The sequence below is a fragment of the Aethalodelphis obliquidens genome, unplaced genomic scaffold (assembly GCF_003676395.1).
Source record: "Aethalodelphis obliquidens isolate GAN/ISIS:26980383/991018 unplaced genomic scaffold, ASM367639v1 scaffold25, whole genome shotgun sequence".
Lineage (NCBI taxonomy): Eukaryota > Metazoa > Chordata > Mammalia > Artiodactyla > Delphinidae > Aethalodelphis > Aethalodelphis obliquidens.
In genome coordinates this window covers 22469827-22490257 of record NW_020837969.1, presented here as the reverse complement: position 1 = coordinate 22490257, position 20431 = coordinate 22469827, and the positions used below count along the sequence as shown (strand labels likewise).

At 54.4% G+C, this 20431-nt stretch overlaps 1 protein-coding gene and 1 long non-coding RNA gene across 2 annotated transcripts; both read left to right on the top strand.

The window, feature by feature from the left end:
* The first annotated feature begins 435 nt into the window (after positions 1 to 435).
* On the top strand, positions 436 to 16771 carry DUSP4 (dual specificity phosphatase 4). Its single transcript, XM_027122752.1, has 4 exons — positions 436 to 4152; positions 13815 to 13960; positions 14901 to 15120; positions 15796 to 16771. Exons 1-4 carry the CDS (start codon positions 3714 to 3716, stop codon positions 16179 to 16181), a joined length of 1191 nt encoding a protein of 396 aa, XP_026978553.1. The 5' UTR covers positions 436 to 3713; the 3' UTR covers positions 16182 to 16771.
* On the top strand, positions 4173 to 8101 carry LOC113628822 (uncharacterized). The gene is made up of 2 exons (XR_003436267.1): positions 4173 to 5893; positions 6618 to 8101. It is a non-coding gene; the product is annotated as an uncharacterized LOC113628822 (long non-coding RNA).
* Positions 16772 to 20431: the final 3660 nt, after the last annotated feature.

The window sequence follows — 20431 nt, the reverse complement described above, 5'->3', positions numbered from 1 at the left end:
ATCAAAACAAGAATAGAAGCCATAGTCCTCTCTGGGGATCCTTACTCTGGGCTTTAAATTCCCAGATCACACAACTTCCTAGTTGGAAATAAGTGTTCTTAAATAAGAACAAGGGTTTTGCCAGGCCTGACAGTGACTAATAAGATCTGTCTGAGGACCGTCTGATGAAAAGAGAAGCTGGATTTGCATGTCACAGTGAATGTTTAAAGTAGGTTTCCTGCTGAATATAAATAAAATCTCTCTCCTTGGGCAATCCCATCTCAACTCCTGCAGCTATGCCTTCCTTAATTAAATTAACTTTGAAATAACATTCAATGTTTTCCTTCTAAATGCCTTTGTTTTCTCCAAGATCTACTTATTGACAAGCTGTTTCACGAGGTTCCTGTGTAAACTGATTAAGGTCCTTTCCCCCACCCCCACCCCCGCCCCGCTGCATACTCAATGGAGACAAGTTGTATCACCTCTATAGCCGTTATCGGGTAGCCCTCGCATTGTATTCATTTAACTGTGTAGCAAATGGCCCCCATACTTACAATACCAAAAATTAAAATTAAAACAATTATCTAGGGTGCTTACAGAGGACCCGGATAAATACGAAATTTAAATCTCGTTGGCTGAAATTCACACAACTGAAAGCTAATTCCTAACTTGAAGGGGGAGGATTTTTTTTCCGCAGTCTTCTTCAAAAATGAGGCATTCGCGTTCGTAACGCAAGCGGCTCTCGGCTTAGCTACGTGAAGTGGGAGCTCCGGCTCCCCTCCAGAGAGCGGGAGCGCAGGCGCGGGCGCGCACACGTGGACACACGCTCACACGCGCCCGCCCACGCCCCCTTCCTTGTGCATTGCCTGAGGGATTTACGGGCTTCGACCGCGGATTACTGTCAGGTGCAGAAAGCAAGTCTTTGTTTGGTGGGCATTTTCCTCCCCCCCCACCCCGGATTTGACTGTTACTTACGGGCCACGTGAGCGCCGGGCGGGGGTCAGGCGGGCGGGGAGGCGCCCCCAGCGCTGGGGAGACAAAGGCTAGCAGAGCCCGGCGGGTGCGGCAGGGGGACGTCTCCCAGCTCCTGCGACACGTGCGCAGTTGGCCCGGACCTGCCTCTGACTGAGAGGCTCTTCCACGAGATGTCCAGTTCAAGCCCTTGGAAAGGCAACGGCGTTTTCCTGGAAGCGGGCCTGGCTGCCCAAGAGCGGCCCGGGAAAGCCGGGGACGGTCGGGGCGTGGGAGCCCCTTGGGAAGGGCGCGCTCCTGGTGTACCAGGGAGAGTGGGTCTTTACACGGAGCCTCAGGGCCACCTCAGCACGTGAGAAACCAGACAGAGGCCCCCATTGCCCTTGGAGGGAGTACAGACCCCTTCCCAGCGGAGAAGCCAAGCAGCGAGCCTTTGACCGCTGACCGCCCCTCCGCAGCGACCCGCGGCCTCGGTCTGTCCGCAGTGGTGGCCTCCTCCAGGCCCGGGGCTAGAGTGAGCACGCGCCTCGTGTGCAAAATGTCAGGGGGAGCCCGAAAGTCAGTGGTCAAAATAAATATCCTAATGTAGTACCTTAAACAAAGTTAGTGCCCCCTCCCCACGAAAAGAATCCACGATGCACAAAGTAGTAAATTTTAAACAGAGACGGGATCAGTGCATTGCAGAGCCATTTTGGAGCCCGAGGTAAAAAGGAGTATCCCCACGGGTGAGCGGCGCTCCTCGCGGCGCACTCAGCTTGGGCTGGGGGTCCGGGAGCGCGGGCGCAGCGGGAGGGGAGCGCGGGTCGTAGGTTTCGGAAGTGGAGGCCGCCGCCGAGGCCGGGCTGGGGAGTGGAGGGGTGGCCCTGGAGGCCGGAGGTGACATCTCCGGAGAGCCGCTCCGCGGGGAACAAAGGCGGAGCGGAAGGCCGACTCAGGGGAGGGAGGGACCCCGCGGGTTGCGGCCCTTGTTGCCTCTGCAGAGCCAGAGTGGAAGACTCGACCCCGCTGCCACCAAGGCCCGGAGCGAGTCCTGTAATTCCCAGCTCGCTGGTTAATTCTCACTAACAAGACTTGGCAAGATGGGCGAATACTTTTTGGCTTCTGTCGTGACCCCACCGAGGCGCGCACACACCCCCTGGCAAAAGCGGCCTCTGGGAAACGAAATGCATAAGTAAAAACGGGGGCGGGAAAAAAATGCGAATTGACCTGGAAAAAGCAAGGCAAAGAAACCTGAATCGGCCGTGGAGCGTATTAAATCCTTTACGCGTCAATTTCCGTGGTTCTAGCTTCGCACCAAGTGTGGACCCTAATTGTCATTTCCTGAGAAGACAATTCACACGAGTACAAGATGGGGTGAGACCTTTTCCAAAAGCCGAAAACGTCGGGGTTTTTTTTTCCCGCATCAGGGTTAAATAAACATCTTTAGGAAGCGTGGAAGGGAGTGGCACTCCCGCCTTCCTTCTTGGGAACAACATTCCGGATTCAATTAATGCCTCCCTCCGGGTCGTAAAGCAGCAGACTCCACACCTCACTCCTATTAACTGGGCTTTGGGGCGGGAGGGTTTTCTCTTTCATCGTCTGGGTTGGGGTTTGCCCACGTTCCTCGGGAAGCTATAAAGCTGATTTAACGGTTTAAGATGAAAATCGATCAGGCTAAGGCAGAAGCTCATGGCTGAGGAATCGCAAGAGAAAAAACGGCTGGCGGGCCGAACGCACTCCGTGAGCCTGGGGCGAGGAGGGCCGGGCCGGCTGGGATGCGGTGCAGGGTTCCCCAGTCCACTTGGGTACGTGGGGGACACCTGCGAGGCTGGTAAGGGGCAAGCACGGAGGTGAAGAGGAATGAAACCTCGAAACCGAGCCCAGGCCTCCGCTAGGCCGGCTTCTCGGCTGGCGACTTTGTTTTCCGCCCGTCGCCGCCGCCACCACCGCGGCGGGGTGCGATGGCTGCACGGCGACTCGGGTCGGGCTGGACGCGGGCCGCGGAGGCCGGGGAGAGGCGCCGCCAAGCTCCATTCACGAAGTCCGGGCGCTGCGGCTCGCCCGCGGGTCGGAGGCCTCCTCCCTCATCCTCTAGGTCTTGGTTTTATGAATGGGCCTGGCGGCGAGAGCCGCGCGCCCTGTTTACTCCGCTCTTTGTGACGTCGCGTCCCCGTGACTGGGCGCTAGCGGCCGGTACTCCATTCACGCGCCCGGGCGGGCGGAGGGGGTGGGACCAGCGGGGCGAGGGGAGTCGCGAGGGGGCGGGGAGCGAGCGCGGGGGGCGGAGCAGGGCTCGCGACCTAGAATGGAAAGAGGCGGGGCCTCGCGAGGTAGTAATGAATCTGCCCCCTCCCGGGGGAGAGCAGAGGAGCATTAATAAATCCATAAGCCGAGGAGAGGAAACTCTGGCTGGGGCAGACCGCGGAGCTCCGGCAGTTCGTGGGGAACGGCGGCCAGAGCAGCACAACGGGCAAAATACAATAGAGGCGACAACGGAAAGAAGCCCTTGGTCCTCTCCCGTAAACACACTCCCCTCACCGCCACCTCCCCCTTGGCACCGTGCTGCCTGGCGCCGAGGCCGCTCGGACTGCTATGTAACTGCGAGTCTGTGGGAGGAAGGGGACCGGGAGAAGAGGTTCGGCCGTGGGAGCCCCTAAGGGCCAAGTTTGCGGCCACTTCTGCCCGCGCTCTCCCTTAGCCCCCGCTCGCCCCTTCCTGCAGCCTAGCTGGCCCGGGCGCCCTTCGCCTCCTCGCGTGCCCAGCAGCCGCGGTTCCTGGCGACCATGGTGACGGTGGAGGAGCTGCGGGAGATGGACTGCAGCGTGCTCAAAAGGCTGATGAACCGGGACGAGAACGGTGGCGGCGCGGGCGGCAGCGGCAGCGGCAGCCACGGCGCCCTGGGTCTGCTGAGCGGCGGCAAGTGCCTGCTACTGGACTGCCGACCGTTCCTGGCGCACAGCGCCGGCTACATTCGAGGCTCAGTCAACGTGCGCTGCAACACCATCGTGCGGCGGCGGGCCAAGGGCTCGGTGAGCCTGGAGCAGATCCTGCCCGCGGAGGAGGAGGTCCGCGCCCGCCTGCGCTCCGGCCTCTACTCAGCCGTCATCGTCTACGACGAGCGCAGCCCGCGCGCCGAGAGCCTCCGCGAGGACAGCACCGTGTCACTGGTGGTGCAGGCGCTGCGACGCAACGCCGAGCGCACCGACATCTGCCTGCTCAAAGGTAAACGCCGGCGCCGGGCGCGAGCTGGAGGGTCGATGCGGCGGGGCTCCGCTGCCTGAGCCTTAGTGGGCAGGAGAAGAAGTGCCTGGAGGGACTCGTGGCTGCGGGATCCCCCCCGCGCACTCCTTTGTGCGTACTGGTGTGTGCGCGTGGTGTGCAAGGATTCTGTGTGTTTGTGTGCAAGCGCGAGGTCCTGAGGTCCTCAGAGACGGTGAGGGCTCCGTCACCTGAAATTCCGGACCCTTCCTGGCTATTCTGCGATTGTTTACAGCCACTAACGGTCTGGTCTTGCGGGCGAAGCGACTCAGCTGCGTTGCCCACCTTCGAGTCCAGGGAAGTGCTCCCAAGTGCCACGGTGCGGGAGGTGGGGGAGAGGTTAGGCCTGTTGGTTTGGCGTGTCTGGGCCCCGCCCTGAGTCCGACCCAGAGATCCCGAGACATGGGGCAGGGGGTGAAGGAGGGTGAGCGCGGGGATGGGATGGGCCCTGCGGGTCCGGCTGGAAACCAGCCCTTCCTAAACGCAAAAACGAAGATCGGCTTGCGGGCCTGATGTGGAGCGATCTGTTCTCTCCTCCCCTGCTGCCCAACTCCGAGCTCCAGCTGGAGGGTCGCCAACCCCTCCCGCCATCCCCAGGCTCCGGAGCGGGAGGCGGGAGGTCCGAGTATCTGGGGAACGCAAGGCGGGACGGGGCCTCAAACTGCGACAAGTGCGACCTTTTGTTCAGACTCGACTCTCAGATGGCGGCGCGCGCTTAAGTGCGAAACTCTTGGGGAGGGGAGGTCTTGTCAAATGTGCAAGTCGGAAACTCCGAAAGGGCTGAGGGCTACCCAAGTACCTGGAGGGACGGGGGCGCCGACCGCACCTGCCGGGCGTCGGGGAGCTGGCGGGTTGCTTGGGGCCCCTGCCGCGCAGTGCCCCTTCCTCCCGCGCCGCATTCCGCGAGTTCCTTCGCCCGCGGCCGGTCTTGGCCTCCGAAGTCCAGAGGCGTTTCGGACCCGGGCTATCAAAGAGCCGCCCCTTTCCCTGTCGGCGCCCCTGGCCCCCCTCCCTCCTGCCCTGCCCTCTCCAGACCCGCTCACTGGAGAGGAAGGGAGATGGGGCGGGAGGCGCGGCGGAAACCTCTCCCCGCCGCCCCTGCCAAAAAGCACAACACTTTCAGTGCCGGCGGGCCAGGCTTGCCCCCGTGAACAGCGGGGGACTTTGTTCTCGGCAGTTGTTTCCTGGCCATTTGACCTGTCAGCTGCTGGGGAAATGCTGCTGTTGACCTTTGGTTGAACTACTAAGGCGATTTTGCTGATTTTTCTTTCTCTACGAGGGCGGCCTTTGGCACCTCAGATTAAACCAAACGCTCCTCCCTTCTCCTCCCAGCGCTTTAAGAGAAAGTGCCAGGAAGGGCCTTGCACCGGAAGGACCGCTAAGCCCGGCGAGCTGGGCGCAGGGGGCCCGGGGCCCCCGCCTGCCCTGGCGCCGAGCTGTGCCGGGAGCCACGCGGCCCCGGACCGGGTAGAGCGCCGGGCTGGGGTCCGGGCTGTTGACGCACGCCTCCTGCACTCCCTTGCATGATGCCGGCGTGCCGGCGCTCGTGGGGACGAGGAGAGAAACGTCTCTGGGACCAAAGTACCTTCGAGTGGCAGGGGCTGGCCGGGGTGTTCTCCGTGCCGCGCTGACCTCGATCGCTCCTGATTTGGAGCCCGATCGCGCGCCTGCCTGCGCGGGCCCTGAACACAGGACCCTTCTCGAGGTAGGGCAGACGCACGTGGGGTCTGGGTTCGTTCTGTTTTGTTTTTCTTCCTGGAAGAAATCCGGAGAGGACCGCCCTAGGGTTTCCGGGCGCGCAGACACTTAGGCCCCGCTCCCGGGGAGAGAGACAGATTTTTAAGGCTTCCGCCTTGGGCTCGTGGCACCTCCCTGGTTCCCACGAATCCCGCCGGGAGAGCCCGGAGCCAGACCTGTACCGAGAGCCGCCCTGCGGACCGGCCGCCCGGCGCAAGGCAGATGCTAATGTGAAGGCTGCGTTGGACGGGCAGCCTCTGGGTAAAACGACAGTCCCCTGGCGGTTGGCGAGGTGCCTGGCCCACGGAAAAGGCGTGTTTTAAGGGCTGTTTCCTCCCGAGGCCTGCACTGCCTCCTGTTGTCTGACCTGGTGCGGGCAGGGAGGACGGCCCGCTGCCTCTCAAAGTCCGCATCCTCTGAGCCGGAAAGTGTCTAGGCCTGGACCGAACTTCTCTCTCTCCAGGAACAGGCCCCCCGGGAGGAGCCAGGAGAGGTTCAGCTGGGTTTTTCTGAGCAAAGGGAGCCTGCCTTTGGAAGCAGCCGCCTAAAATTCACAGAGTTTGGGCTGGGGGGGGGGCTCCTTCCAGCTTGTTCTGCAGTGGTGGTAGAACATCTTTGAGGTTAACTGGGTCCTAGTCTATTCAACTTGCGTATTTTCATTTATGTGCTAAGCAGAGGCGCTCTCCACACAGGTCCTGTTTCTTCTTGACTTCTACTGGAAAGGCATCCCTAATGAGGGCAGAAGGAAATGGGCGTGGTCTGCTCCCCCAGCGCTGCGGGAACGTGCCTCTGGGGGAGGACAGCCATGCCTCCTGCACTCTTATTCCTTGGAGAAGTGGAATGGCAGGAAATGTGGGCTCATGGGCAGGGGGGAGCTGGGGACGGCGAACTAAAGGGAAACAGGGGGAGACAAGCCCCTTAGATTATCTTTAGTAAATGCCTTAATTGATTAGGGGTTGGGTAATTTTTTTCCCACCGGAGTTGTTCCTTTATTTTGCAGCCAATGGGCCTTCCTGGGAGTCTCATTTCATGTGCAGTGGTGGGTGTGGAATAAAAGTGGTCAGACATTAAGCCAGTGGAAGACTGATTGTTGGTGTCTGCCGTCCTGGAGGGAGAGTAAAAACAGCTGGGCATTTTCAGAAGCTCTATTACCCTTCCTGGCCACAGGCTATCTAATTCTACCAATTAATTGCATTTTTAAAGGCCGATTTTCCCATTTCTGCCACTTTGAAGGGCAGGAAGTTGGTTACTCATTGCAGGCAGTTAATAACTAATACTACAGGCAAGAATTCATAGTTAAGAGTAAACTTTACTTTCTATCAATGAAATACTATCTGGCCTTTACATTTCCTAATATTACCCAAGGTTTGCTAAAAGCAGTAACCCAAATCACTACATTTTCTGGTCTTTTGGCTAGTAAAAGCTTCCCATTGGGATAAACTTTTTTTTAAGCTCATTTTATTTAAAATCCTGTAAGACATTTTTAGGGACAGTTTAGAAAGTTTAGCTTTTCAGATTTTATTATAGTACACGTCTCCTTTGAAATCCCTTTCTCACTCCTCATAGATCCTTGGAATAGGGTTTTAGACAACCGCTCCCACCCCATCCACCCTGGGTCAGTAGAGAAAGACAAAAAGAGCATTTTCTTACCCTAACAGAAGTCTTCCTTTACCTCCCACAGTCTCCAGATAAATCAGTCTGTTTTGCAGAAGATGTCAGGTATAAAAACATTATCTTACTTTTCCTTCTATCTAAAATTCGTCTCAGCCCATGACCTTTGTCAGTCTTATTCAAGTTCTGATTTAAAAGCTGTCCTGGAGCTGTTTTGAGAAACTGGGAAGATCAACTAAATACTCCAACTTCTCCTTCCAGGTTGGAAGTCACCTACCCAGCAGTCCCCAGGCCTGATCATACAGACCTGACATTATGCTTCCTGTGAAAACAGCCACTAAGGCCCGTAATGAATGCTATGGGTGGGGTTCGGGTGTCTGTCTTCTGTCTTTTCTTTCTCTGTGTCCATTTGCCCTGTCCATCCTCGTTTCCAGGAGGTCAGTGGCATCAAACAGCAGAGTCCTGGGGGACGCTAAGGTTGAACACCTCTTTCACCCAAAGGCAAAAGGACTGGCTTTTCTCCTTGCAAACAGGACACAATGCCCATGACAGCCAAGAATTGTTAGAATTACCAAAAAAAAAAAAAAAAAATTAGGCCTTAAAGGTAATTCCTAACCCCTAGTCGAAAGCCTTAATGAATTGTAAGGAATGAAGCAAACTCACTACTCTTTGCATCATTTGAACTGGATGTTTCCAACCAACAAAAGCAACTAAAGACAGGGTGTAGGTGTAAATTGAGAGTGGCAACCTGATTGTCCGTAAGCCTATCGCAGCTCCCTTGGGCTTCTCCTGGATGCTTACAGGAAAGGTGGCTGTCCCCACCAAGGTGGGCTGCACAGAGAACTCAGGGAGGAGAAAGGGTGGCCTTTTTAAAGGGCCAAGAAATTCCTTGAAAAAAATCAGAACATCTGAAAGCAGATAGCTGGTTTTCTTGCTGGGAGGCAGTTCCCATCTAACAAAGAGGAAGTTTGAGAGGAAGAAATGTAGACTCTCAGCGGAAGGCGGCTTGCTGAACGGAGCAGATAGCACAGAAGGACTCTGGGAGGGGCTGCAAACAAGGTCCAGCCCGAGTGTGGCATCAGGTGTCAGCCCAGCTGGCCCGGGACCGAGGTCTTGACACCGAGCCCCAAGGTGAGAAGCCCATTTAGCTAAACTGGAAATGCTGCTCAGCATTTAGAGGGGCGCTTCCTAGGTCAACACCCGCATCAAGGGAAGTTCTCAAAGCCAAGGGACCTTCGAATGTCCCCAGACTTGCCTGCTGGGCAACATTTGCCTCGTATTGATAAGCTGTCCCAAGAGAGCGAGGCCATGAGCCCTGTCTGTGAACCGGTGATATTCTGAGCGTGGAGAGGGTCACAGGAAAAACCTGGCAGCCACGTTAAGATCCGTGACCATCGTCACCACCAAGAGACAGTCTTTCCCATCACAGACCCCATTAAGAGTCCTATTATGGTGAGACGACCAGCACTACGCCAGCCTGCCCTTTCCCAAGGACTTTCTCCCACATTCACTCCCACCCCTGCATAAGCAGGAGGCCAGCCAGTTTTCAAAGCTACAGTTTCTGTGAGAAGATGAAAGGAACACAGAATGGAACTTAGATGTAGTTATTCCTCAGGGGAATCAAGTGGAAAATTATAGTCCTGTTTCCCCCGAGCCCCCCAAGACTCTCAAATTTTAAAATGAAGTTGAGAAAATGAGAGCTTTAAGACTAGAAGGTACATTGTTAAATAAGAACATGAGAAAAACGGGTCAAAATTAGTCAGCATGTCTGTTACAGAATTACATGCAATAGGACGTAGGAGAAAACCAGGTGGGAATTCATTGGCATTTGTGCTGTGAAAATGTGTTCAGAAGATGGAAATATAGGTCTTGAGGCACCTGCTGTCAGTGTGTAGTTTGCAAATGAGTGGTTTGTGAACGTTCAGGATCACAGAATGTTGGAACTTACAGATGATATCGTCTGGAATCCTTACATTTGGAGGGTGGAAAACAGGACTTAGAGGGAATGTGTTAGCTGGGCTTCCACAGTCGGAGCTGGGATGCGTCCACACCTGTCTGCTGTGTCTACCCTGCACATCTGCAGGGGTCACGGGGTAGAGCGCTCCCCTCCGGGTCTACAGTGACAATAAGCTTTCCCTCTCATGAGTTTTGGATAAAACTTGGAGATCTAAATCTAGCACTTACTGGAAGGGCCGAGGCTCTGGTACCTGCACAGATGTGGGCTGGGAAGGGAGGCACGGAGGAGAGGGGGCTGGGGGCAGTCTTCTTCAATCCCACCCACCCTAAGAAATTCAGTTTCATTTCTGCCATGACCCAGTATAGAGCTACTCTATATTCTTCGAGATGATTTGAATTTTTTTTTAAGTGAAATGATCCGTGTGCTTATTACATAATTTGAGCTCTTAAAATACATGTTTTCCCAAGAGATGTAAGACGTGAGTGGTACCCTCCAGTAAGCTCATCACCTGGCCAGGTGTCTGTAGCCCCACACCGACGGGGCTAATGCCACACTCGGGCTGGAGTCAAGGCGGTGTGTGGGGGAAGAAGAGCTAGCAAGTGGCTTTAGCTGAAGTCCCTGTGACGGGGACCGTCACCCTGAAAGCACAGTGCCATGAAATTACACGCTCTGTAAATGCAGCGCATTCAAGTAGCTTCTATTCTATTTCATTAAATAGAAAAACGCTGGTCACGACTCCTCCATGACTACCTGGAAAAGCACCGGAAAGAAGCAGTTTGGTGAAGTGTCAGCAGTGCTCTGTTCACATCCCTTCTGTTTCTGCGTGAAAACTCTTTCTTCACGTGATGAAACCAGCAGGCAAGGCCCCTAGAGAAGGCCCACCGGGGAGGCAGCAGTGGGCAAGCAGCAGGGTGGGCTCCTGACGGCCAGCTTCAAAGGGGCTTTCAGGCCCCTTCTGTGGGCTGAATGCCGGTCCCGCCCTTACCTGCGGGCTGCCCTGCACCTCCGCTTCCTCTTTTGTAAAACTGGGGCTTGTCATGCCTTCCTCTAGGGCTACTGGTTGGATATCTGTGTGGGAAGAGCCTGACACGTAATGAACACTTCCTTTTAAGAGGGTCTGTCATTTTTATGAACACGCATGGGATACCTGGAGGTGGCTTCCTGGCGTGTGGCCTTGTGGGTGGGGTGTGGACTGAATGGCCCCTGACCTGCACTCCTGTGTCTGCACTGCCTCGCCTGTGAGCTCCAGGCCCACCAGGGCACATTCAGCTCATCCGAGGGCCTGGCCTGAGTGCAGCACCTCGGCCCCAGAAGGAGATCCTTTGGTGATGCTCCTTGTAACTACCAGCCACAGACTGCCCCCAAAGCTAGCAACGGCTCAGGAGGGAAAACCTTTCCACCGCTGCCACCGAGGGACGCAGCCCTCACCTTGTTCCTGTCCCTTGAACAGATCTGCTTCTTCACTTGGTTCCTTTCTGCCTGTTCTCTGAAAACCCCCCAGAGGGAACAGACTCTTCAGTAATCGTGTTTCTCCACTTTGTTGTAATGGTGCCTTTCCTGACAGTTGCTGTCTCTCTGTCCTGCTATGAGCAGCCTGGGGGTGACGACAGACAGCCCCCCTCAGGCCGGGTCTGGCCTCTGGGCCGCCTGCACCCTCCCCTGCACAGGTGCGATTGGCCTCGGAGCCCTCCGAGGGTTCTGCTGGGCCCTCCCCGCCCCGGATTGATTGACGGTTGACCCTGGGAGGTAGCAGATGTCCCTGACTGCGCAGGGCACTCAGGGCTCAGGAAGTGCCCAGCACCTGTTCTTCTGCTGTCTTAATTACCAGCTCTCAAGATGCCTACTGGAAAAAATAAGTAAAGCCCAGGAGGAGAAGGCTGTCCAGGGTCTGAGAAGTTGCCAGTAAAGCCGAAGTCACCTGTAGGTACCAAAAAAGAAAACCTTCATTGAGCTTCTCCCCGAGGCCCGGTGCAGTGCACTGGCCGTTCCAGTCAGTCCTCACAGGAGACTCCTGGCCTGGAAGCTTCATCACATTGTACAGATGAGGAAGAGGCTCAGAGAGGTTCAGTGACGGCCCCAAGGCTGCACAGCCGATGATTGAACCCAGACCTGTGAGTCCGACTGCAGAGGCGAGGCTCTTCAGGACTTCAGTCTGGTGCCCTGTCGTGTACCTTCTCAGCAGCGAGAACATTCTTCCCACCACTCTGAGCTTCCTTAGCTCCTGCTGCCCTCAGGCCTGCTCTTCCTCCGTGACCTTGGAGCCGGGCCCTGGCCCTCCTGTGACTGTTGGCCTGCCTGTCTAGCTGATGAGCTTTTGGAGGGCACCACTCATGCCTTGCATCTCTTTGAAAAAAATGTATTTTACTAGCTCAAAGTTTGTAATAAAGACACGGATCATCTTACTTAAAAAATTTCAAATCCTGGGCTTCCCTGGTGGCACAGTGGTTGAGAGTCTGCCTGCTGATGCAGGGGACACGGGTTCGTGTCCCGGTCCGGGAAGCTCCCACATGCCGTGGAGCGGCTGGGCCCGTGAGCCATGGCCGCTGCGCCTGCGCGTCCGGAGCCTGTGCTCCGCAACGGGAGAGGCCACAGCAGTAAGAGGCCCGCGTACCGCAAAAAAAAAAAAAAAAAAAAAATTCAAATCCTGTAGAAGTCTCTAGAATAACAAGTGATGGCTTTTCATATAGATGATCAACCTCCGTTGGTTGAGTGACCCATTTCTCCCTCCGCTTTCTCCAAAGGGCAGCGTCTCCCGAAGTCTCCCATCCCAGGGCCTTCAGCTAGAGGCACTTGCTGGCTTTTCTTCCCGCACACACCGCACTTGGGGCAGCGGTGTTTACAGCTTTATAGGGAAAGGGGACAGATGGGGGTGATAACGGGAGGGAGGCCGCTCCTTCCTGCGACGAGAAGTCCACTGAGGCCACCAGCACATCTGAAGCGGGCAGTACTGGCCCCTCAGCAGGTTTTCCCTCCAGGGAGGCTGGTCATTATGACTCAGCAGGAGCCAGGGCCTGGGACCAGAGAAATATCCATTTATAGCCTGAGGGAGGGAGTGGGGGAAACAGGAGGCCTCCAGTCAGAGAGGAAAAAATGTCTGCCCTGTTTCTGGAAGCCTTAATGACGTGGCGAACATAATTTTCTTTCCTCTCCAAAGCGGAAGTTTCTAGGGTTGGGATTCAGGGCAAGTAATTGACTAACCGTCACATGTTGGAAAATTGCTTTGCACAGTGGTGATCGGGAACAGTGGCACCCACCCTATCACTTAGTCATAAAGACGTAACGGGCTAGCTGCCTATGTGACCATCAGTTGAGTGGTTGTTCCAGAACCCGCAGACCCTACTGAATTCATTTATAATCCATTTTTGGTCCAACAGAAACTGCAAAAATAAAAATACAAGCAGGGCCAAACCTTGACAATAGATGGTAAGTGTCCCGCAAAGGGAAGTCCCAGAGATCACAAGAAAATCAGATATACAGGCTGAATGTCTCTCTTCTTGGTGTGTTTCACTGCCTGCGTCTGCCTGCATCTCTGCCCGCATCTCTGCCCACGTCCGCCCAGCCGGCCCTTTCCTGAATGGCACTGACACTATTGCAGAGAAGTTGGCCGTTTATCTCTTTTTACTTAAACGACCTTCCTTCCCCGGAAGACGACCCCACAGAGAACCATTCCAGGGCTTAGCAACTTTCAGGTCAGGAAATCCTCCCTTGCCCCAAACCTGTATGTAGCAAGAGGGATTTATTTAGATTTAAGCCCGTTTGCTCTCATTTTGGCCCCATGTCCATGGAACAGCTGTTCATGGGGCCGTGCGATTGGTATCTGTTCTGTTGCTGAGATCCAGAAGGGCCGGTGCCAGGGTAATAGTTTTTTATTCTCTCGCACATTGGAGAACCTCTCTAAAAGAAGGGCTGTAGTGGGGGGATGACAGACATTTTTGTAGGGCGCAGGGGCCAGCTGAAGTGCTCATGGAAACCCCCAGTGGCTATTCCCTCTTTCTTTGTCATCACTGTAAAGAAATTACCGCTTCTTCATCTCCCCTGCACATCCTCCTCTGTGTATCTGCATCCCAATCCGAAGTCTTGTCCCTAAAGCTTTCATTCCCGCTTTCGGGATGCAGTGTTGGCCGAATGTAATCTCTGCATCCCAGGGAAAAAGGTCTCCATAGCCATTATCTCTGGGCCCACAGTGCCACCCAGTGTCAAATGTAGGTACAACCAGCCCCAGCTTCCCAACAGCTCTCCTCCATCAGGTAGGATTCAAGTTCTTTGTGGTTTCCTGCTGGCTCAGCGACCCCATTAACCTGAATATCTTTCTACTTTACAGGTGGCTATGAGAGGTTTTCCTCCGAGTACCCGGAATTCTGTTCTAAAACCAAGGCCCTGGCAGCCATCCCACCTGCTGTGCCCCCAAGCACGGCCGAGTCCTTGGACCTGGGCTGCAGCTCCTGCGGCACCCCACTGCACGACCAGGTGCGAAGAGGACTGCTTGTCAAAGGCTTTGGACGCAGTGCCTCAATGTGGGGAGAATGTGTTGAGTATCGGGGTGTGATGTTAGGTGGAGTCCACTATTCCTTGGAAGTCTTCCCCTTCCCTCTCTTATTACCCTCACCTAAGAAAAGAATATAAACACATACGTCCCTGACTTAGCCTCTAGAGTTATGTGCAGACAAGCAAGGAAGGAGGCCAGAAGCATGTGGACTGCCCGATTCAAAACAGTTCGGCTGTCCGCCCCCCATACAAGTTAATTGTAAATGCTAAATGGACATAAATGATCAACCAACCCTTCTCCCAAGAAAAGCAGCTTATGCCACTACGGTTCGTACAAGCCCACCTCTTCCAGCCCTTTCCTTTAGATGGAAATGGAGTAAATGTATGGGGTCCAGCAACTCTGCTCCCCAAATCCGAGATCACTTGTGTTGATCTGACTCAGAGGATTGTCGTTAGTGAAGCCAGCGTTACCTCATTTTGCCAGGATGCCTCCTCTTGTGTGTGAGGTGGACATGGCATCTGCCTTTCATCTGCCAAGTGAAGGCGTATCCAGCCGAATAAGCGCCTAGGCCGCGTAGCTCAGCGGTACCGGGTGTAAGCTCTTCGCGTCACAAACAGTGGGGCACAGCCAGCTTCATCTGTCACGGGGGAAGTGGTCTGCCTGAACCAGCAGGTGGGGCCCATAGCAGAGCAGAGCAGAAAGGCCAGAGCCCATCGCTCCCTGCCGGGGCCCGAGCGGCACACGGGAAACCTGGAGGGGCCGGGTCCACCGGCAGTGTCCCCGGGGCCCATGAAAGCCCACCTGAGACTGGCTTCCCTCTCCCCGCCCCCACACGTCCCAGCCCCCTGCCCAGTTGCCTTTCACTTAACGACGTTTGCCGGTGGGGGGTGGGGGGCGCTTTGTTTTCCCTCTCTGGTGCAGGGGGGTCCCGTGGAGATCCTTCCCTTCCTCTACCTCGGCAGCGCCTATCACGCAGCCCGGCGAGACATGCTGGACGCCCTGGGGATCACAGCCTTGCTGAACGTCTCCTCTGACTGCCCGAACCACTTTGAAGGACATTACCAGTACAAGTGCATCCCGGTGGAGGACAGCCACAAGGCCGACATCAGCTCCTGGTTCATGGTGGCCATCGAGTACATCGGTAGGCTGGCTCCGGCCAGGGTGCTGGGTCCTCCCAGGCCAGGGTGCTGGGCCCAGGTCTGGCGGAGGGAGGATGGGAGGGAAGAGGGAACCACGTGTAGCTGGTGTGTGGAAGGAGGGACTTAGGAAGGGCCATATCCGGGGTGGGGGGGGCTGCCTGTTTCCCCTCTTCCTCAGTAGGAAGGCTTGCCCGTGGGGTGTTGTGCAGGCCCTGGATGGTCTGACGGACCTAGGCAAACAGCAGGTGCTGTTAGCTTACAGAGCCAAGGACCTTTTCCTTGGACGTCCCCAGGTGCCGAGAGGATAAGACTCTGGGGATGGGGAGGGAGACAAAAGAAGGATTGGGTCATTGTTTTTGTTCCTGCAAATGAAAACCCTGCCTGTGTGCGGGGATTGCTCCAGCTCCAGCTGGCGTATTTCCTAAGCGTAGTACATTTGTTTGCGTAATTCTCCGAAATACTCTAGCGGGGGTGGGACTCTAGAGGCCCTCCCCCCGTGGGTTTCCTCCCTGCGCGGCCTCAGCCTGGGAGGCGCTGTTCCTTCAGGGGTTCAGCCGCAGGGCCCCCTCTTCTCCAGTCCTCCCCGCACCCTCGTCCCGGCTGAGGCCGCCTGCAGCCGCCTTCCGGGAAGGATGGGGACCTGGGCGCCGCTAACGGCGCGCCGCTCTCTGCCCCAGATGCGGTGAAGGACTGCCGCGGGCGCGTGCTGGTGCACTGCCAGGCCGGCATCTCGCGCTCGGCCACCATCTGCCTGGCCTACCTGATGATGAAGAAGCGCGTGAGGCTCGAGGAGGCCTTCGAGTTCGTGAAGCAGCGGCGGAGCATCATCTCGCCCAACTTCAGCTTCATGGGGCAGCTGCTGCAGTTCGAGTCGCAGGTGCTGGCCACGTCCTGCGCGGTGGAGGCCGCCAGCCCGTCGGGGCCGCTGCGCGAGCGGGGCAAGGCCACTCCCACCCCTACGTCGCAGTTCGTCTTCAGCTTCCCGGTCTCCGTCGGGGGGCACCCGGCGCCCAGCAGCCTGCCCTATCTGCACAGCCCCATCACCACCTCCCCCAGCTGTTAGAGCCTCTCGAATCCTCCCTCCCCTACACCCGTCGGCTCTCAGCCCGGGTTGGGTGGCGCCCTGTGCGGGCAGCAGGTCGGGACTGGCCCGCAGGGGGCGACAGAGCTCCTTCCATCCATCTCTCTTTGGCCAACCGGGGGGCCAGCTAGAATGGCAATAAGGACTTCGAATACATATTTAACGCAAACAAACACAACACTCCAACTTAGAGCAATAATGTCTTCCTCGGCAGGCAGGGAAGACCTGGGTTTTGGTTTGTGCGTCAGTTTTACTTTTCAGATAGGAATTTCTTACCTCATTTTTTTCAGCAGTAAGGCTTGAAGTTAGGAAACCCGCAGATCCTGGCAAATGTGCCCACCCAGTTCTGTTGAGGGGGAGGGGAAGGGAGGGAGGGGAGGGAAAGGGACAAGATAAAATCAAGTTTGCCAGAAGTGCCTGGTTCTGTGTGCTCGGTCCTTTTGTTGTTGTTGTAGTTACAGGATTTTTTTTTTTTTTTTAAAGAAATCTTTTAGGACATGGTTTTCCTTTCTAAGTCACCACCAACAGGTGAATAATTATGCTTAATAATAAATAAAAGTATTTATTAAGAATTTCCTCAGAGTATGTAAGTACAAAGAGTCTAGTGATGGTGAATTTAGAATATATTTATGTTAATGTGGATCAGCAGAGCACAATAGCATGCAGACGTCAAAGCAGTTAGGAAGTAAGTGGTGTGTACAAGTTAGCATGATGGTCAGCTTGCGTTTGTTACCGCTGAGAAGGGGGCAGGGTGGGGTGGGAGGAGGAAGAAAGGAAGGGACTACTTTTTCATTACAGCCTCCCTCGGTATCTGCCGGGGATTGGTTCCAGCACCCCTTCCCTCCATCGCGGATACCCAAATCCGTGGATGCGTAAATCCGCTGATTCTTGCATCCGCGGATACTGCGTCCGCGAATACTGCATCCGCGAATACGGAGCGTGGAGCACACTTGGTTCTTGGGCACATGGGCCACTGAAGCGATTTGAAACCACAACAATACAACCGTTTCCGGTGATCAATAACTCACTGTGGCGGTGGAAGCATTTTTCTCATAGACCTGCCTGAGAACTTGTATATCATCTGTGATAAATGCCATATCATATAAGGTGCTCGTAAAAAAATTGGGCGCAATTCAGCTTTTCCTGCAGTGAATCATTTGGCAAGGCCGTTGGGGAACCCAGCTAAGAGAGATAGACCCGAAATGGATCCTTTTGGAAGTGGAAGCACCATCTTTTTTCTCTTTTGCATAAATCAGAGTTTTTAATTTTAGGGGGTTTGCTTGGAATGAAGTACACCAACAAATTCTTGGGTTCTTAAAATTCGTGGTGTCGGTGAATATTTTTAAAGTGAATAGGTGAATAAAAAGAAGAGAGTGGACACCCCATTTCAGGTCCCTTGGAAGTCTAGGACAGCAAGAGAGAGTGAGTGAAGAGTCGGGCAGACTCTGTGGGGGGGCTGGCTGCTTGGTTTCTGTGACAGGCATCCAGGGCACTTGTGTGCCGTCTTAGAATCCTTTCTTGGGATACTGCCATTTTCAGGGCCCTTTCCAGATGGAGGAATGGCTTTTGGTGAAAGAAGGAGATGGGTTGGGCTTGGGGGGAGGGAGGACGGGACAAACCACGTGTTATTTAATTTGTAGTATCGTGGAACAGTGTTGTTACCCAGTACCAGGTTAGAGGTAATTCCAAACTTGTCTAGAAGCGAGAGCATGCTTTTTGGTTTTGTTTTTTGGGTTTTTTTTAGCCTTCTGAGGATCTAAGTGATGCACATTCCTGTTCACCCATAAATAACGTCAAGCCTCAAGGTTGGAATAGTGTTGGAATGCTCCTTCTCAGCCCCACATCCCAGACAGGACCAGGTTCCTTACATTTCCTTCCATAAACATGAGCCTGTGTTGGCATCATTTGTCCTGCCTTTCCCAAGCCCTGTCTGAAAAAGTGTGGGTTCCCACAAGCAGATAGGCCCGCAGGAGGGACTGCTTGAGAGAGGAGGGAAGGTAGCTTTTTACAGAATGAGTGTACATTGGCCAAAACTTGTGTATCCTGCTTTCCCAGACTGGATCCCAACCACACGGTCGGAGCCCAGGACCTGCGCCAGACAGGTCTTTTCCCTGCTTTCCAATTCAAGTCTTCTGTCACAGCGTCAAACCACTATTTATAAAGCCATTTTCTTGGTACCCAATAGCAGCCCCCAAACTCTTAGAAATCAAATAGGAAATTGGCTTGATTGGAAACAGGGACTTGGGTCACTATTTACCCGTCAGAAGCCTCTTTGATGACTTGGAATAGCTGTAATGAAGACAGCACCGCAGGGTCTGTCCAAATGGCCAGTGGGTTTCAACAGGTGTCTCTCCCATGGAGTGATTTCTGGGGACGTGAAATATGTGTCATGGCTGGAAAGCATTGCCACTTACACCGAAGATCAACTGTGCTGTTGACAAAGGCAGTAGGCACTCTGGATCTTCCGTAGAGACTGGAGAATGCTGCCGGTTCCCTCCCGGCATCTCTGTGTGACCCAAGTGTGTTCGTGGAGCTTCCCCCGAGCAGTATTCGGCTGAAGCCGCCTGTGAGCCGGTGGCCGGGAGCTCCCAGCCTCAGTCGTGGCCTCCTGAGACCATTTTCCTCAGGTACCCATCCTAGCCCGATTCCAGAGAGTTACCCAAAAGGTTGGGAAGCCACGAGAAAAAATGTAGAATCCGCGGGAAGATGGGCAGAGGGAGGTGGGACGGGTGATTCAAATGTGAGGGGAAGGGGCTGTGAGATTGGAGGGGCCGCCAAGCCTCTAGTTGGTAAAGTGGTGGTTCGCCCTGGCTGCCCGTCGGCCTCAGCTGGGGAGCTTTGAAACCCTGCTACCAGGCGATCCCAGACCAAGTACAGCAGGATTTCTGGAGGAGGGACCCAGGCATCAGTAGGTTTCAAAGCTCCCCAGGTGCTTTCCGTGTGTAACCAAGTTTGGGAAGCTACTTTCTGGATGGCAAGGTGCTCTTGGAAGCTGGGTCTTGATAACACAGAGCTGGCTTGTCTGGCAGAAGCCACAGCCAGGGGTTTGTCACTAGTTCAGTGTGGTCTCATGGTCAGTCCCCTCAGCTCTGCTGAGGGACAAGATGGTTTCTGTCAGGAGCTCAGGGGCCACGTGACCCCCTTTCAGGCCCCTTGAAAGCCAGCTGATCTGCGGAGCGTTGTTAGGAAACCGAATACAGTGTCTGGATGTTGATGTTCTTCCCTGAAAGTTTCCCTGTCTATCGAGAAGGATGGAGAGTGCCACCTCTTTGAAGAGGACCCTGCCCTTCCTTAGAGTTTAGGAGTCATAGGAGAAAGAGGCTTCTTCAAGACAGAGCAATGCAATACTTGTAACTTCTGTAAATAGCCCCATGTTTCAGAGTGATGTCATTTCTACATTTGATATGCTTGTATTTCTGTAGGATGTATATAGTCTAGGGGATTTTTTGTTTGGTTTTGTTTTTTAGAAAAGTCAAACATGTCAGTTTTTATTTATTGCTTGAAAAAAAGATCATTTGAAGAAAAATAAATACATTTTCAACCACCTCTGGCTTGGTTTATCCTTTCCTGAAAAACTGCGCTGATATCATGACTTGGAAGATCTGGGTCATTTGATAATCTTGTGCACTGCGTACCATCTCCCGTGAAGACGGGCTGGTCAGATCTGTGAGCTCCCTAAACACCACTCAAGGAAGGTGACAGGAGAAGGCGGATAGGAATCTCAAGAACCTGATTTCTCTAGTCAGAGAGACAGGACGAAGTGAAGGATAAGAGACAGATGTCCTTCATCTGAGAGTCTCCTTTGTGCCAAGTACAGGATGGAGTGATAAGGATGGTTCCCAGGTGGGAGAAGTCAATCTTAAACAGCCTAAAGCACAAGTGACTAGGGCTATAACCAAAGACTATACAAGGAGTTACCACACCCTTCCCCATCAATAACGAGGGGGTCCATCCTGGCTTACAGAATCTTAGGAAGTTTTACGGACCTCGTGTTCTCTCATATCCTGTAGCATGGAAATAGCAATATGCTTCCAGACAAAAAATAAACGGATGAAGATGATATGTCAGTGGTTCCCCAATGCTGATCTGGGCATTGCTTCTATCAGATTCCATTGGTACAAATTTCCCAAATTGTAAGCCAAAATCATATTAGTAAACATGTATGCCCACTGTGTCATTGTTATTTAACATTATTTTAGAAGCACTGGCCACTGCAATTAGCAAGGGAAAGA

Excerpts from the sequence above, each read along its gene's own strand:
- DUSP4 (XM_027122752.1), top strand. The coding sequence starts at position 3,714 with ATGGTGACGGTGGAGGAGCTGCGGGAGATGGACTGCAGCGTGCTCAAA. Across the intron at positions 13,961-14,900 it reads GCACCCCACTGCACGACCAG|GGGGGTCCCGTGGAGATCCT; the intron begins GTGCGAAGAGGA and ends TCTCTGGTGCAG. Across the intron at positions 15,121-15,795 it reads GGTGGCCATCGAGTACATCG|ATGCGGTGAAGGACTGCCGC; the intron begins GTAGGCTGGCTC and ends TCTCTGCCCCAG.